Here is a 17,735-nt window from a genome sequence, read left to right as displayed (position 1 = left end):
CCTTCTTCAACTTTGGAAGTACTGAGTTCTAAAAATATTGCTATAGGAGTAAAGCTGACCAATATCTTTCCACTGTTTATTTTTTACAATAATAAAAAGTAGGGGTGCCTGGATGGCTCAGTGGGTTAAAGCCTCTGCTTTAGGCTCAGTTCATGATTGCAGGGTCCTGGGATCAAGCCCTGCATCAGGCTCTCTGCTCAGCGGGGAACTCCTCTCTCTCTCTGGCTGCCTCTCTACCTACTTGTGATCTCTCTCTGCGTCAAATAAATAAATAAAATCTAAAAAAAAAAAAAAAAAAAAGAATATACTGAAGTTTACCCTCTAGGCAGGTAGCACCCAGCACTACATTTGAAATCTTCCTCCCTTATATCATTGAATTATTATACCTTTAATTCTAAGATGTTTAAAACATACTTTTAAGTAACTCCTTCTATCCACTCTGCTGTGGAGTTAACTGACATTAACAACAATAAAGCAGAGGTAAAGTCTCTTGCACTTACTTAGTTATATTAATACTTCATATTAAGTGCTACTTACTATGGACCTTCCCAAGCTTCAGCTAAAGTTGAGGTTGGTGAAAACAGTGGGGAGGGAGGAACAGAGAACTATAAGTATTTCAAATATGAGTGAGAACATACAGCACTGTGGGAACTTGACTTTGTTGATTCCATTTCAATATCCTGTACTTCTTTTGCAAGTAGCACCATTTAATCACCCACAGTCTTCTACAGTAATACATTTTCTCTTGACAAAGCTCTATATGCCTGAGCTTTCCTCACACTCAGCATCTTAGGAGGTGATGCTCAAACCCAGCTTGTGCTGTCTGTGAAAGAGCACAGAGGAGGAAATGAATCAATCAAAAGAAAACTGGAAGAAAAAAAATACCAAAACTGTACCATCTTAGTGCCTTGCTCACAAAAGGCATTGACTTTCAATGGTCAAAGATAGCCCTAACAAGAAATTAGGAAAAAGAATTCCTTCATTCAGGAGTTAACAAATACTCAATGCCTAATATAAGCCCCGAACTGTTCTAGGTGCTAGAGTTAAAGACGGGAGCGAAACAAGCCAAAATCCTTGCCACAGTGGAGCTTATGTTCTAGTACAAAGAGACAAGACTTGAGACAAAATAAAATCATTTCAGATAGTGATTAAGGGCCATGGAGAAAATAAAATAGGATTGGGTGTGCTTCCTGGGGTAAGGGGTGAAAAGATATTTAAGGTGATCAAGAGGGCCTTTTCTGAGTAGATGCCATTGGACCCGAGTCCTGAATGATAAGAAAACTGTACTCTTAATCCTACAAATGTGGAGTGAGGTGGGAATGAGTCAAGTTAGTCTTTAAGTGTGGTCACAGTGGTTAAAAGTTCTGTATTAATGGCAAACTAAGTTCCTTTTTGGATTTGGCGTAAAACACACACACACACACACACACACACACACACCCCAAAGCCTAAATCTTTAAGTCTCCTTCTTAGGAGCCACTTGTTTTTATTTTAAGATCCACTAACTTTTAAAGTTTTTGCTAATTACTTTAGCGGTACTTAACCACAGGCGATTACTAGAAGGACTGCTTCAGAACCCAATACCTCACTTGACACCAACCAAATTCTGAATGAGACAGGACCCAGCATCGCTGCGAATCAGCGCTCCTCCACCGACTCATTAATGCAGCCAGGTGTAATCCTGCAACCCTTCCAAGAATGGGAAGCAAGATTCGGGAAATCTGGGGTACCTGACACCCCAAAGTTCCCCCAAATTGTGTAAGAAGGGGAAAAACAAGCCGCGGTTCTTTTGCATGAACTCTCCCCCGCCCCTCCAGGCGTCATCGCTGCAGAAGGGCGGCTGTCCCTGGGTCAGAGGCACACGGCGAGTACGCGCGCGTGTGTACCCCGCATGAATCATCGGCGCCCGGTCCGCGGGCGATGATTCATTCACCGCCCTGGAGCTCACGGCCACACGTTCCGGGCGTACTATGACCGCCGCACACGCAGCTTCCTTAATATTAAACAAATGTTTCAAAGTACGAATGCCTGGAGCCAGAAACGTGTAGACCCAGGCCAGGCGGCGGAGAGGAAACAGCAACATGCTTCGGCCGCTGCCCAAGTGTTTCTGGGGCCGGGAGGGGAGCGGCGGACACGTCCGCCCGTCCCTCCCGGCCCCCGGCCCCCCGGCCCGCAGCACGCGCGCCAGCGGCGCCCGCAGGGGGCGCGGAGGGCGCACAGGTGGGTCCCCGCCCGGCCCTGCCTCTCGCCCCTCCCCGCCACCCGACGAAGGCCGACGCGCCCTCGCCAACGCGCCTCCCGCTCGCCCCTTCCCTCTCCGTGACATCTTATATAATAACCCGAGCTAATCAAAACGGAAGCGACGCGCGCTGCCGGGGCCAGTCTCCCGGCCCGGGCTGGATGCTCGCGCCCAAAGCCCGCGGCCCCCGAACTAGGCGCCGGGGCGCGCGGCTCCAGGGCGGGGGAAGGGCCCGAGCGCCGCCCCGGCTCGTCCCTCCTCGCAGAAGGCGCTGCTCCTGCCGGTCCCCGTCAGGAAGCCGCGAGCGTCACAAACTGCGTCAGCTTCTTCAAACACATTTCATGGTCTCCCTCCAGCCCGGAGCCGGCTGCTCCCGAGGCGGGGCCGCGGCCGGGGCTGAAAGGAGCCCCTCTGGGGAGGAGAAAGTTCCTCGGGGCCCTCCCCTCGCCCGCACCGCGCCCGGCCCCGCCGCGCCTCCAGCCCCTCTCCGCGCGACGCCCGCCCCGCCGCGCAGCCCGCCAGCCCGCGCCAATGTCAGCGTGGGCAACTTGTGACCCCCCGGGCGCCGGGCGGCCCCCTCCCGCCCGCCAGGCTCTCCCGGCGCCGGGGGCCTTCCCCCTCCGCCCCCACCCCTGGCCCGGCGGAAAGCGGCGACGCCAGAAACTTCCCCGGGCCGCGCCGGGCGGGAGAGGCGCCCGGGTCCCCGCGCATCGCCCTTACCTTGCTCTCCGGAGGCCACGATCCGGGCGGGCCGCGCGGGGCGCGTGGTGCGCGAGCGCGCGCGCGTGGGGCGGTAGGTGAGGGAGCCCGCGCCGGCGGGGGCGGGGCGGGGCAGCGGGGGTGCGAGCGGCGCGGGCGGGTGGGGGGGCCGGCCCGGCGGGCGGGCGCGAGGAGAGCGGAGCCGGCGGCGGCGGCGGCGGCGGCGGGCGCGGGGCGAGCGCGCCGAGGGGGCGGAGGAGTTGCCGTGGGTTTGTTTACGCATTGCTGCCCGGCTCGGGGCACAGCCCGCACTCCCTGATTGGACACAAACTGGGGCACAGCCTCTCGCCGCCGCCCGCCAGGCCTCCTCGAGCAGCAGCCGCGCAGCTCCCGGAGCGCCCTGCCCGGCACGGCCCGCGGCGGCGCCCGGGCCTGGAGGGGACGAGCAGCAGCGGCCACCGGGGGCGGCCGTAGAGCCACTCGTGGGCCCAAGGCTCGCGATCGCCCACCTGTAGTGGCGCGACCTTGGCAAGGAGAAATTCGAAACTTCGGAGGCTGGAGACTTCGTATCATTCAGCCGTAAAAGGGGCACTCCCCCCCACCCCCAACAGACGGAGGAAGCTTGCCCTTGAATGGACAGAAAGCCGCAGCTCAATGTGCCCCTTCGGCGATGGTCAAGCCGAACCTTCCTCTACAAGCTCTCTCTCTCTGGGGGCTCGGTTTCTTCCCGGCCTCCAGCTTCTCTGCTTGTATTCTGTCCTCACGCAGGATTCAAGTTGCCATCCCAGAAGTGACCTTGCCGCATGATGCCTAAGATCCCAGATGACTCCCCTGGCCTCAAACCCCAATTCCTTAGTCTCGGATCCATGGCTGGGCCTCCACCTGTCTCCCCTTAACTGCCCAACCCTCACCTTCCTCTACAAGCTCTCTCTCTCTGGGGGCTCGGTTTCTTCCCGGCCTCCAGCTTCTCTGCTTGTATTCTGTCCTCACGCAGGATTCAAGTTGCCATCCCAGAAGTGACCTTGCCGCATGATGCCTAAGATCCCAGATGACTCCCCTGGCCTCAAACCCCAATTCCTTAGTCTCGGATCCATGGCTGGGCCTCCACCTGTCTCCCCTTCACTGCCCAACCCTCACCCCCAAAACCCTTGCCTGTAGACAACACCTTAGATGCCTCTGTTCTTTCAAGACTGATTTTGATCCTGTTCTGTTCTCTGCCCAAACCCCAGAAAACCCCGAAGGTCCCTCAGCTTGTCAAACCCTCGTAGGCTCAGCTTGTCTAGCGTCTCCTACCATCTCTGTGCCATCTCCCCGAACCCCGTGCGGAATCCACCTCTTGCGGTTGGCATCAGTCTGGCTCAGTCAGGTGCCCACTCTGTGCCCCTACTAGTCTGCGGATTCTTTAAAAACAAGAGCCTGGTTTCAGCATGGCCCTGGGGATGGGAGAGATGAACACTGTAAGAATAAAACCGTCACTGAGTGTCTGCAGCTCTGTCTGTACTGAAAAAAACTCAAGAGAGTCTCTATCAAGAGGGTCTCCTGATAGTCTGCAAACCTCAGAAAAAAGCAGACACTTCCAAAAACTGAAACTGCCCTCCATTTCTGCCTGTGTCTTTGCGTTCTTCCCCACCACACTTAGCTATGTGCCATCTCTACTCATAATGGGTACTTGATAACCCTTGGGGGAATAAAACTGAGATGTTCCTTAAGCTCAGGCTCAAGGTGATTAAAGTGAGTATGGTAAATCATGGAGGAATAGACACGAATGGCCATGAACTCATTCATTTTACAGATAATTCCTAGGCTAAGAGTCCCTCAACTCTGAGTCAAACCCTGGGGAAGTAGACCCAGACCCTTCCTGACTCTTGGGATGGCTAGATTTCTTTCTCTCTTTAGATTCACTGCTTCCAGTCCCACTGGGAAAGCTGTCTTTAAACTCTGAGGGTAAATCCAAGTGAACGTTTTCATTCCCAGGCAGTTCAACAGTGATGATTTATTGCAACAAACTAGGTACAAAGGTGCTGAGAGAACTGGAAGTGCCACCAAAGGAAGGTGAGGCAATCCTGAGATTAGCAACTGCTGGATGCACCTCCTCCCCTAGGGCTCAGGGGACAAAGGGAAGAAGCTGCCAGAACCATGAAGGTCTTGCCCAGTGAGAGCTGGAGCCGTGAAGGAAGTAACAATGACTGCCGGAGGTCCCTCCCAAATCAGAGGAATCCCCTGGTTTCTTCCTCCCACCCTCCAGGGCCACCCAGTGGTAGAAAGCAGAAGCCAGTGGACAAGACGACAGAGAGCAGGCAGGGGTCAGAGCAGAGTAGGAAAAGGAGGTGGAACAGAGAGCACGGTGGCAAGCCACTGGCATTCCGAGCTTGGGCGAGGCACCTGCTTACCTCTGGGACTCTGGGATTCTGCAGGAGCAGAACCAACTTTCTTTCTAAGCCCCAGAACTCCCTTCCTCCCTCTGTTCCCCTTTTGCACTTTTTGCTTCTATTCTTCTTCTGTCCTCTTTTCTACTATAATTCCCTTATATTTCTTTTTTTTTCTCTCTTATTCTCTAGTTCTCATTTTTTTCTAACTGTTCTAGTAGACAGCCTCCTAACTTCTCTTTTCTCCCTGGAGTCTCTGCTCACCTCGGTTTGTCCTACTCCTTCCTGGGTAGGATGAAGCCTTCTTCAGCATGAACGAGAGGAGCAGATTCCTATGGTAGGCCATGGAATTTGGAACTATGGTCCCCTGCAGACATTGTGCTAGATATTTAACATTTCATCTTCACCTTATCCACTAGCTGGGCGACGGTGAATATAACTTTGGTGGCTTCACTATTGCCCGTCAGAAGGAAGGCTTTGCTGGTGCAGGTCACCAACATCACTGCTCTTAGCTTTCTGTATCTGTGAGTGTCTCCCTCCACCCTTTCCTCTTCCTAACCCTACGTCTTTTCCTTCCACGAGCTCAAATATTCCCCCCAAATCTCAACCCCCAACAGCCTAATAGATCTGCGCTCTAACTTGGCATTTTATCTGGCTTTTGAAAAGGTGGGTAGAATTCAATAAATGGAGATCGAGGAAAGGCCTTTTTGGTGGAACAGTGACTAATATGGTCCAGTTTGACTGAACAAAAGGTACAGCTGGGATCTAAGACTGGGTTTCAGATATTTGCCTTTACATTTCAGTTCTCTAAGACAGACTACTCAGAAACACAGATTAACCTTAAGAATACTGAGTATGAGTATAATTCATATAATTAGAATTGTAATGTTCTAAAGCCAGAAAGAAGTCAAGACATTGGCTGGCCCATCACGTCCATTTTTAAAGTGAATGACTTGAGGCCTAACAGGCTTAGGTAACTGGAATATGACAGTAGCTAAATGCAGACATTCGAGTTTGACTACCTGTGTTCAAATGCCTGCTTTGACACATGTGAGATTATATGACCTTGAACTTATCTGTGTTTAAGATTCCTCCTCTATAAAATAGGAAATGAGAGAATCTACCCCAGTGGGTCGTCGTGAGAATTCAGTGTTTTTACGGGTAAAACACAAAGCACAGTGCCTGGCATGTAGTCAGTCTCCCATAAATAGAGGTGTATATTATTAGGATTTCCCATGGCTATTCTGCTAGCCGGTATTTACTAGAGTCAGAACTTGTTCCCAAATCTTTTTGGCTGTAATTGAGTGTTCTCTCCATTCCTAGAAGCTATGTCTTAGGGGGCTCGTTGAATGTCATCTGAAAACATGGTGCTCCTCCGGTTTACGGTTTAAAGAAGTTCTCCATTATGCTCCCACTTGCTGTTCCTCTCCCTCCCCTGCTGCCCGCTCTAACGCCGGCCTCAGCAATCCCACTGTACAATCAGGACTGACTGCGGATAGTGGAGTTCTGGCAGAAGGAGGCAGCAATCTAGCTTAGGAGCTCTGAGATAGTCAAATTTGACTAATCTAAATTTCAAAGAATGAAAAAGAATCATTGAATCAAATCCTGTAGCCTACTGAGTGGGAAACCTACCAGCTTCAGTTTGGATGGTTCCTTGGGGGAGTTCCCTGGGACCAAAAAGATGCCTTCCTTTAACCCATTGCCCAAGCCTTCAATATCTTGTGATGGAAGAGACTCTTCTTTGCCCCTCCACCTTTCCTTCCTGAGTCTCTGGTTCCACATTTCAGAACTCCCCATGAGTTTCATGTAGTTCACTTTCTGGACTGTAAGCTTCTTGAGGCAATGAACTTCCCCTTGACTTACCCTTTCATCTCTGGGACCTAGCTCAGGATCTGGGGTCTAGCAGGCACCCATGGCTACTGAACTGACTGGAGCGATGCCACACACACACACACACACACACACACACACACACACGTCCTTGAAAGGGTTCCTCCCCCTCTCCAAATCTTTGTTTCCTTGGTTGACATCCTTAGCTAGTTGTTGGCCTGCTCCATTAATTCTCCAGAAAGCATTACAACAGCTGAATGTGAAATAAATGTGTATTTTACAATACAAACTGCATTCAAAGGGGGTTATTTTAATGGTGTAAATCCAGGAAGTATTTTAAGAGGGCCAGGAAGCCATTTTTGGGGGGCCAGCTGGACTTTCCTAACACCTTCACATCACACCACACACACGGAAACTTACCTCTCCTATAAATAAAGCTTATTTGACTCTCATTGTTACACATTTTACTTCAGATTTCTTAGGCTAAATTGTAGATGGCCCCCATTCTATATATGGCTGCGTTAATTATCCTGCCTAAGTCACTTCTTAAAAGGCAGTTTTCTTTAATCTTAAAAAAAGTTAATCACTGTCCCATTTTTCTCTTTGACTTCAAAACCAGACTAATGACCCAATACCTTGATCACTCATTGACCAGTGTGCCACAGACCGGTACACAGAGAGCACTTAGTAAATGGTAATTATTTTATTATTATTATTATTATTATTATTTATTATCAGTATTATCACCTTAAAGCGAAGAGAAAAGCTCTTCATTGCTTTCCTTCCTGATTTTTTTCAGAAGTTGAGCTTTTTTTTTTTTTAAGATTTTATTTATTTATTTGACAGACAGAGATCACAAGTAGGCAGAGAGGCAGGCAGAGGGAGAGGAAGGGAAGCAGGCTCCCTGTTGAGCAGAGAGCCCGATGTAGGACTCAATCCCAGGACCCTGAGATCATGACCTGAGCCAAAAGCAGAGGCTTTAACCCTCTGAGCCACCCAGGCAACAACAAGTTGAGCTTTAACATCACTTTAGGAAGAGATGGATAATTTATAGTAATCCAGTTTTGCGGATACCACTTGTTTCTGCTTCCCAAAGAGAGGCTAGAAGGATGATTAGGGGTTATTGCACTCCTGGGGTCCTGTAATCAGCCTGGTCCTCTCCATCCCCACTCTGCCTTCCATAATATTCTTGATAAAACGGGAATCACGCAGGCCATCTCTGGCCCAAGAAGAGTTCATAGCGGTAGACCAAAGATTTGTTCTCTGATTGTGCTTAAAATTCCTTCAGGGCTTTCTCCTGCATAGACCAGAACATTCTCTGTTGAGTGCTGTTTGTTTTTCTGCTTTGGATGACAATTTAGAAAAGAGAGTTTCCCCAGTGGCTTCCCAGCAAATAATTCTTTTGGTCTCAACTATCATACTTCATTTCTTTCCCTTTGGGTACCTTTTGCACCTTGATCATCTAATGGTCTGATTTAACTTTCTTCTCTTTGATGATAGTAAAAACAAGCAAAACCTTTCATTACTAGTTTTAATGTTCCTTTCTGGGTAGGTGTTCTGTGAAATCATCTTTGGCTCACTGTATTTCTGCGTTGTACTGGACATACCAGGCCTTCCCTGCTCCCTTGCTTTCCTCAAGTGTCTCTTGCCCCCAACCCCGACCCCGAGCATCTTGTTGTTTATATTTGAACATCTGCAGGGTTTTTGGTTTGTTTGTTTTTGTTTGTTTGTTTGGTTGTTGTTGGGTTTTTTGTTTTTGTTTTTGTTTTTTTGATTCAGAGCAAAAATCGATCTTGGCCTTCCAATAATGAGATTTTCAAAGATCCTAGAATCATAAAATGTTAAAGCTGGAAGGACTTTAGCAGCTAACAGAGGCCAACTGATTCTTTTCATCATGAGATACTAAGACCCAGAGAAGCCGAGTGTCAGGTACAAAGTTACATAGCCTATGGTGGTGGAAAGCTAGAACCAGTTGAAAGACTGCTGCTTTATTTGTTTCTTATGAGTTACATTATGATGCCTGGAAATAATTATATGAGGAATTTATAAGTGTCTTCTTCCAACATGTTTAGATTCTCACATCAGTGGTTTTCCTACTACATCTCCAGGAGACTCAGAGGAATAAGAATCCCACAATTGAAAATCAATGCAAGCATAGGAAGACACAACTTATAGACCTGGGAATATATCTCTTAATAATCATCTTTCTTTCCTACCAGTTCTTAGCACAGTGCACACAGCAAATTTTCGACAATGATAATGATGACAATGGTTGATGATGGCCAGGTCTCATATTTCTATGCTGTTAGTCCTTTTCTACTTTTTGTTCCCAATAATTCCAGTTATTTCTGGGTTTCAAGCCTTCCGGAGTCCTGGCTCATTTAGCTTAGGTTTCTTTAAGAGGGTGATGAATGACTTTTCAACAGCTGCCTTGCATTGTGAGGGTGATAACTTCAAATGGTTAGCAACCTACCCTCAAGCACACATGTACACATTTTGAAACTTTTCTGAAGTTAAGGAGATGTGTTCCTAAAATAATACCAACGATTGCATAAACAAAGCATTCTCTGGTCAGGTAATCTGAAAATTACTAAGTGAAACAGAATTAAATAGTTTGGGCTTGGTCGGTTTGTTTTTACCGGAACTCATAGGATTTGTCAAACAGTAATGTGAACCCTGAATTTCTAAGGGAGAGTGGTGAAATATGTAGAATTTCCCAAACATGTTTGACCATCAAATCACTTATGGGACTGGTGTAACATAGAACAACCTGTAGGAAATGCTAAATATCCTTTGGGTTTCAATTAGAGTATATACAGTATTCCATTTGTTCTAAAACTATGTGTTTTATGTTAAGATATCCTTCCCTAGGGTTTGTTTTCTTGGATATAATGACTTAGCTAGTGCCTCTTCTGCTCATTATTTATCATTTTAGGATAGAGATGCCATTATTTCTCAGCCTGAATTTCTCTACACAGAGAAATCGTAGGTTGTTTAATTCTGACCTCATATCTGAGTTGCTCAATTCCCATAATTATTGCAACTGTCCTGCTATTTTCAAGGTGCAGGGTCAAAAAGGTAATGATAATTAGAGTAATGACAAGTAGCATGTCTGAGTGCATACAGTGGGCTAAATTCTGTCAAACAGACTCACGTGTAATATCCCACTTAATTGTCAGCACAACCCTATGAGATGGATATTATTATTTCATGTTACACATGAGGATTCTGAAGTGAGTTTAAGTAACTTAGCCCAAGAAGGTCCCAGGGAAGGAGGGGATGCTGGGATTGAACTGGATTGTGTTCTGCTCTTAAGGAGTCCAGGGCCCTGCCCTTCCAGTGTTAGTTCTACCACTGGAATCCTTTAAGAGCAGAGGTCATGAGGTCCAGACCTCAATAGAATCTTCTGTGCTTAACACAGCTCCTGGCATGCTGTAGCTAATACTTCTTTGAAGAGAAAGATGAAGCAATTTGCCCACGCCATTTGGTGAGTAGATGGTGGACCCAAGATTCGAACCATCTCCCATATCTTGTGCATCATGGATTTCCCACAAGGACCATGTTCTGTGTACCAAGTGAGCTCTCTTCCTCCTCTGAGGTTGCACTCCCTAGGGTTTTGGTCATCCCAGACAAGGCATTTTGTGTTCCCCCTCTACCCATCCGCCAACCACCTCACCTGCCACCCCCACTACATTCATTCTTCCCTCTCCCAAACTGTGGTTCTGGACCTAGGGAACTAAATCTATCCCTAACGGCTAATACCTCGGTAAGCATGAAAGCACTTTTGCTGTCGTTGGATGCTAATTTTGTTGGAGGTGTTTGGGCGATGTTCTCAACCCCAGCACTTGGCATCTGGAAGCCCTTCCATATGTCAAAACCTTTCAGTGTAAAATGAAAAGGCTTGCATGGCTGGGGTGGCGGGGTACGCCCCCCTGCCCCCGTCCACGTGGCCCCCATTCGCAATTGGTTCCACACGTGGTTCTGCATCCCTGAGCTCCACCGAAACCCCCACCGGCTGCGCAACAGGGAACGCCTGGCAAAGTGGTTAGCCATGGTGTCTCTGTCCGTGACCTTGGCCTCTGTGGCCTGCAGGCCCAGCAGCTGCCCCAACATCTCCGCTGGTTGGAATCCGCCTTCCTCAGGTGGGTTTCCTCCAAGCTTCATCATGTCAGATTCAAAGGCTGCTGCTGAGAACCCCCACAAGAAGACCAGGACCTCTCCATACCCTGGTTCCAAAGTGGAGGGAAGCCAGGTCCCGGACAAGAAGGTAAGCTGGCAGGCTGAGTGGCTGGAGTACAAGCCTGTCCAGTACACAGCCAGTTCTGTCTTGACCTGGCCCATGTGGGCAGACCCTCTGGTGGGTGACAGGAACTTCTCTTCTAAATTCAATGAGGAGGGTGGGCATGTTGAAAGAAGGAGCCAAAATGGTTTGTATGAGGTGGAGAATGGCAGGCATAGAAATCCCGCAGGTTGGCCAGGGCTGATGGGCAGAGGGCTTCTAGGGTGGTGGGGTCCCAATCAGGCTGCAGATCCCATCTTAACTAAGTGGAAAAATGATAGCAAGGGGAAGAAAATTATCCATCCTGTTTCTAAGAGGGATGTCCTGCAATTTGTAGCCATCAAAAGGAAGGACTGTGGAGAATGGACCATTCCAGGGGAAATGGTGGAGCCAGGAGAGAAAATTAGTACCATACTGAAGACAGAATTTGGGGAGGAAGCCATGAACTCCTTATAGAAATCTAGAGCAAAGACTCCGGAGCTGGAGAAACAGCTGCACAAACTATTCAATCAGTAACACTTGGTGTCTATAAAGGTTACATGGATGATCCCCGCAACACAGATAACTCGTGGATGGAGACAGAGGCTGTGAACTACCACGATGATACAGGTGAGATAACCGACGGTCTTCATCTGGAAGCTGGTGATGATACCCAGAAAGTGAAATGGGTAGACATCAATGATCAACTCAAACTTTACGCCAGGCAGTCCCAATTTATTCAATACATGGTTGAGAAATGAGGTGCCCATTGGAGGGAAGGCATGGACCCCAATGCCATGAATAGTGACTTGGAGTCTCCCAAAAGCCTTCAAATGGACATGGGTCTATATGAAACAAACAGCCCGGAACCTGCGCTGAACAGGGGATAGAGGGAACTTCTTTTGATGATTATTTGCAAAACTGTTTGCCCTGTGAAGGCTTTGTGTCAGGGAATAATATTTGAAAAATACAGGCATTCAGGATCAAAACCATTTTGGTTTTCCAATTGGAAGAGGAATATAGTCACTTGTTGTATACGTTGTATACTTGGCTGGTAATCACATTATGCAACTACTGCTCTTTGAAGAGTCATAGTTGATACAAAGATAACTTCTTACCAACTGTAGCCTTTTTTTTTTTTTTCCAGCTAGCTTGCATTTGTCACTCTCCCCCCCCCCCCCAACTGATGTGTTCGAGTGTGGTCTAATCTAATGTTGAACCTGATTTTTTGGGATAACATTTGTTTTTCAAGTTGAGCTTCAGGTGGACTTCTATTTATTGCCTTCAAGAATGAAAGCACTCTGGTTATTCTTGTTTTTAGGATCTTTAGTTTTATGGGAAAAGTTTCATCTCTATTTTACTTATGAATGAGCTAGAAAAATAAGACGCAGCAACAAAATGAGCTTAATATCCAGCCCTCTGGTTACAAGAACTATTTCTGAACAGAATGGACTAAGCTCAGGATATGTGTTTCCTCTCATCTCAGAAGACTCAATAAATGTGAATTTCTGTCATAAAGAAGTCTTTGTCAGAAGATGTATGTAAATCTCAGCCTAATAAAAATACAGTTCATTTCTGCCTTTTCTCAATTAAAAAATAAAATATATATGTATATAAATAGAGAAGGTTTTAAAAGTCAGTTTGCAAACACAAAAATGCTCCTCTGACAATAAAGAATGAAGGATTCCAGAAGCATCAAATAGATCAGAAATACATTTCTTTCTTTTCTTGTCACCTAAGACAAACCTGTTAACTTCATTGGTATTTATTACAATGTACGGAAGATAAACTCAAGCCACTGCAATGTGCCTTTTATGGCTGGGGGAAGAAGAGTATTGCAGATGCTGATAACTTTGTAAGAAAACACCTCAGTAACAGTAGCAAATGGCTCTATTCACTTTCTATGTACACATACTCTGTGAAGTGCTTTATGTGTAATGACATTTATTTCTAAGGGATACCCTCTGAGGAGAGTACTTTTAAAAAAATTTTTTTTTTAAATTAACATATAATGTATTATTAGCCCCAGGGATACAGGTCTGTGAATCACCAGGTTTACACATTTCACAGCACTCACCAAGCCCATACCCTCCCCAATGTCCATAACCCCACCACCCTCTCCCTAACCCCTCTCTCCCGGCAACCCTCAGTTTGTTTTGTGAGATTAAGAGTCTCCTTTGGTTTGTCTCCCTCCTGATCCCATCTTGTTTCATTTGTTCCTTCCCTACCCCTGAGCCCCCCAACTTTGAGGAGGGTACTTTTATGTCACAGGTTGGGCTCCCTCAGGAGCAGTCTCCGAGGGGGAGATTAACACTGCAAGATGTTTCTTAGGGACAGGTCTTGGGACGAACTCTTGGGGAAGGGAGGAGAAGGAAGCCGGACAGGGTAGAGTGAGACATTGAAGTTAAAACCCAGCGAAGGCATCGGCCACCCCCACGTGGAGCTCTGGAGCTGGAAGGCCCTTCTGGCTGCTCTGAATTGGGAGTTCAGGCCTTTAAACCCCTTGTTGACCAGTCACTCGATGTGGGCTGCCCCTGAAAGGAGTTGCGACCTTGGGAGAGACAATTTCCTCAGCCAGGGCAATCCCCACAGAGGGCTGACAGCTGAAGGCCATCTTCTGGTAACACTCCTAGCACCCATTAAGGGGAATCTGGGAAAGGGGAGATCTCGGGCATTACACATACTACACATACCACATATTCTTATCCCAGCTTTACAGATAACAATAGAGGCACAGAGAAGTTAGAGAACTTGAACTAAGTTGTACAACCAGTCAATGTTGGTGGGAATAGAGCATGGCCTGTGGGGTGCCATGGCTTACCTCCTTGACCACTGTACCCTAGTCTCTCCTGCAGTTACACTCCTGTAGTCCCCAGGTTCCCTGTGCGGTGTTCCTTTAATAAAGAAAAAAATTACTATTATATCTCTTCCCACATGCACATTTGGTCAAAGTTCCCTTTTCTAAACCTGAAGGCCATATGCCTGGTCTCTATTGTTCTTCTCTTGAAAGATGTATTTACATGGGTGATGATGATTATAAAAAGGTTTGCCTGTGGATGCCCAGCATTGTTCATGCTCAGGAACAAATTTAATACATTGCTTTTCTTTGTGACTTCTATAACCGCTTGTTTCAGGATGGAGCCATTTCTCCTATGTATTAGTCTCATTTCAGTAACTCCTCCAGGTTGAGATACGCTCCCTGTCTATTTGAATAATTGAGGCACCTGGTTGGCCAAATTTTGAATGTTCTTCAACCTACTTTTTTTTTTTTTTTCAAAATGTAAGCTCCTGAAAGGCAATATACTTTTGCTTACACACACACACACACGCCTACATATGTACACACATATTAATCATTGCAAAAAACCCTGAAATAATGAAGGTCTAATGTCTCAATTAAAATATAGCTAGAATGGAATTCTTGACTTTTCCCCCCCAAGAACTCCTGATTTTTTCTCCCAAGAAAACTGTTCCTCCATCAATATCCCCTGTCGTCTGGTACCCAAATCTACACAAGTTGCCCAAGAAAACAAGGAATCACTCTACATTGCTTTCCCTCACTTCCCACATCCAATCCATCTGCAAAGTTTTGCTCCACTTCCAACAAAATATATCCTAAACCATTCCCTGCTCTCTGCCCTCACTGACCACCCTCGTCAAGCCGCCATGCCTCCTTCTCTAGACCTACCGCGATCACAATCCTCGCAGGACCTCCTCCTTCCACTCTTGTCCTCTCACAGGTTAATTTTGACCAGAAAACAACAAACAAACAAACAACAAAAAACCAGACACTTCAAAGAATGTCAGCCACAGTGTGTTCCACCTCTCTTAAAACCATGCAATGGTTTCTTTTTGTACCTGAACGCTTACCCAGGGCTACCTATTCTGAATAGTCCCTATGCTCCAGTCTGACCTGGTTCCATTCTGCCCTGGGCTAGTCTAGACTTTCTTTTCCTGTCATACTTCCTATTTGCTTCTGCCTCAGAGCCTTTGCTTTGCTTTTCCAGGCCTAGAAAGTCCCTTCCATAACTTCACAAAGTGGGCCCCTGAGGTCAGTCAGATCATATTAAAATAACATTTCCTCAGAGAGAGTTTTCCTCACCACTTAATCTCAAGTAGCCTTTCCAATCAATCTCTGACTTTTTTTTTCTTTTCTTTTTAAAAAAATTTATTTATTTGACAGACAGAGATCACAGAGAGAGAGGAGGAAGCAGGGTCCCTGCTGAGCAGAGAGCCCGATGTGGGGCTCAATCCCAGGACCCTGAGATCATGACCTGAGCCGAAGGCAGAGGCTTAACCCACTGAACCACCCAGGTGCCCCTTGTTTTATTTTCTACATAGTATTCAGCACCAGCTGAAATTATCTTGTAAATTTCTGTCTGCTTACAAGTGAGTCTAGGGTTTTTTTTTCTGTCTTATTGTCTGCTATACCATCAGCATGTAGAATAGTGTCTGGCACGTCCACAAATCATACACAAATTACACACTTTTTTAAAGTGTGTAAATATGATCACATTATTCTTCACCTAACTTTCTTATTTAAAAAGCATTTTATCTTGAAATAATTTTAAACTTGCAAAAAGGTTGCTAAAGTAGTACACAGAGTTCTTCACCCAGGTCTAACAAATGTTGAGAACTTATTTATACAATTATTGAAACCTGAAAATAAACATTTGATTTAATAGTTTTTTTTTTTTTTACTATTCACTAATCTATAGATATTGTTCAAAATTTGCTAATCATACCACTAATGTCCTTTTTCTGTTCTAGAATCCAATGATTCCACATTTCATCTAGTTGCCATGTTTCCTTTATTTCCTCCAAATCTGAGAAAATCCTTCTTTTTGTCCCTTATGACCTCGATACTTTTCAAGGTGCTGGTCAGTTGTTTCGCTAGAATGTCCCACAATTTGGATTATTCTAACATTTTCTTGTGAATAGGTCAAGGTAATACATCTTTGGCTCAAATACCACAGATGTGATGTTGTTTGGCTAAACTTTTATACTGAAAAAATTAAGGTATGTTTTTCAATTTAACCACCATTAGATACAAAATAGTATATACTATATTTTATTGACATATTTTTTTTAAAGAAGGCTCCACTCCCAGCGTGGGGCTTGAACTCATGACCCTGAGATCAAGAGTTGCCTGTTCTACTGAGTAAGCCAGCTAGGTACCCCAGTACATGCTATATTTTAAAATGTCACTGTGGAATTTCCAACCACTTTGTACTACTTTTAACCAGCATTTTTATATTTTTATACACACACACACACACACACACACACACACACACACAATTGAATGTATGTATTCTAACTCTCCGGCTCCTTCTCTGTAAGAGAGGGTGTCCAGGAAACTCTGAATTTCATTCACTACACTCTTTATCCTCTTTCTTGAAGTTCATGAGATGACTCTTGAATGATGTGTTGCACGATTCCATCAGTTACCTCTTTCCCCCCCAAAACTGAATGGGTGCTATTTTTGTTTGTTTGTTTGTTTCTGGTCATGACTGGGATTCATGTCTGGGAATTGACTGGCTTTTGGTTAAGCTAGGAAGACCTCAGGGAGGATGACTAAAGAGAATCTTTTGGACACCAAATGTCTCTCATCTCCTATCAGGATAATTCAGGTATGTTTGATGGCAATGGCAGAGGAGGAGCAAATGTCAAATGGAAACATGGAAGAGTTCTTGAGTCCCTGGCTCAGAACGGGCCCTGAGCCATTTCCCTGCAGTTTATTAGAAAAAGTAAGTCATAGGTCCACTGAGGTTTGATGTGTGGAGAAATGACTCTATCTCTTTAGTGAGAAAAGTGGAAAGTCAAAGGGCATGGGCACTGAGACATGTAAAAATTGAGGTCATTTGAGCACTCCATGATTCTACCTCTATTGTGTTTTTTTCTTGTATCGGTTTTATTGAGATATAATTTACATATCATATAGCTCACCCATTTAAAGTATACAATTTGATGCTTCTTACTATATTCAAGAAGGTGTCCAAGCATCATCTCAATCACTTTTAGAACATTTTCATCACCCTGTAAAGAAACACTGTACCTTCTCCAAGATGCTTTCTCTGACTCCCACACTAGAATTAATCCTTTATGTTCCTGTATGGTCTTGTATATATTGTTCTGTCACAGAACTCAAGTGCAATTTATTTTTATCGAAGTTCAACCTGGTATTTGATTCAGTTTTTACATTCCCAGTATCTGGCACAGTATCTGATTGATAGTAGATGCTCAATAAATATCCACCAAAAAGAAGAGATGCAAGGTTTTGCCAGCTCATCCCAGCAGTTTACCTATTGCCATTTCTTGGGCCTCTGGCAGAAGTCCAAAA

At 45.9% G+C, this 17,735-nt stretch overlaps 2 protein-coding genes across 6 annotated transcripts in view; one reads left to right on the top strand and one right to left on the bottom strand.

The window, feature by feature from the left end:
* PCGF5 (polycomb group ring finger 5) overlaps nucleotides 1-3,022 on the bottom strand; it is a 115,972-nt gene extending 112,950 nt beyond the window's left edge. For both annotated transcript variants that reach the window (XM_032314084.1, XM_032314086.1), the window contains exon 1: nucleotides 2,960-3,022. The gene's annotated coding sequence lies outside the window, so the exon portion shown is untranslated. The remainder of the gene's footprint in view (nucleotides 1-2,959) is intronic.
* LOC116573755 (ADP-ribose pyrophosphatase, mitochondrial-like) lies at nucleotides 3,013-12,967 on the top strand. 4 transcript variants are annotated; one of them, XM_032314090.1, is made up of 5 exons: nucleotides 3,013-3,032; nucleotides 5,598-5,641; nucleotides 10,556-10,621; nucleotides 11,227-11,401; nucleotides 11,751-12,042. In XM_032314090.1, exons 2-5 carry the CDS (start codon nucleotides 5,616-5,618, stop codon nucleotides 11,829-11,831), a joined length of 348 nt encoding a protein of 115 aa, XP_032169981.1. In that variant the 5' UTR covers nucleotides 3,013-3,032; nucleotides 5,598-5,615; the 3' UTR covers nucleotides 11,832-12,042. The 4 variants fall into 4 exon arrangements, 3 of the variants coding, with proteins under 3 accessions (XP_032169981.1, XP_032169978.1, XP_032169979.1); XR_004278980.1 differs by lacking the exon at nucleotides 3,013-3,032 and adding an exon at nucleotides 12,714-12,967 and having other exon boundaries at nucleotides 3,870-5,641; nucleotides 11,751-12,022; XM_032314087.1 differs by lacking the exon at nucleotides 3,013-3,032 and adding an exon at nucleotides 9,354-9,420 and having other exon boundaries at nucleotides 3,870-5,641.
* Nucleotides 12,968-17,735: the final 4,768 nt, after the last annotated feature.

Source organism: Mustela erminea, chromosome 14, assembly GCF_009829155.1.
Source record: "Mustela erminea isolate mMusErm1 chromosome 14, mMusErm1.Pri, whole genome shotgun sequence".
Lineage (NCBI taxonomy): Eukaryota > Metazoa > Chordata > Mammalia > Carnivora > Mustelidae > Mustela > Mustela erminea.
Note: the sequence above shows the minus strand (reverse complement) of the source record. Positions and strands in the feature narration are given on the sequence as shown.

Coding starts and splice junctions, on each gene's coding strand:
- LOC116573755 (XM_032314090.1), top strand. CDS start 5,616: ATGAACGAGAGGAGCAGATTCCTATG. Junction 5,642..10,555: donor GAGAGGAGCAGATTCCTATG/GTAGGCCATGGA, acceptor TGCTTAACACAG/CTCCTGGCATGCTGTAGCTA. Junction 10,622..11,226: donor CAATTTGCCCACGCCATTTG/GTGAGTAGATGG, acceptor TGTGGCCTGCAG/GCCCAGCAGCTGCCCCAACA.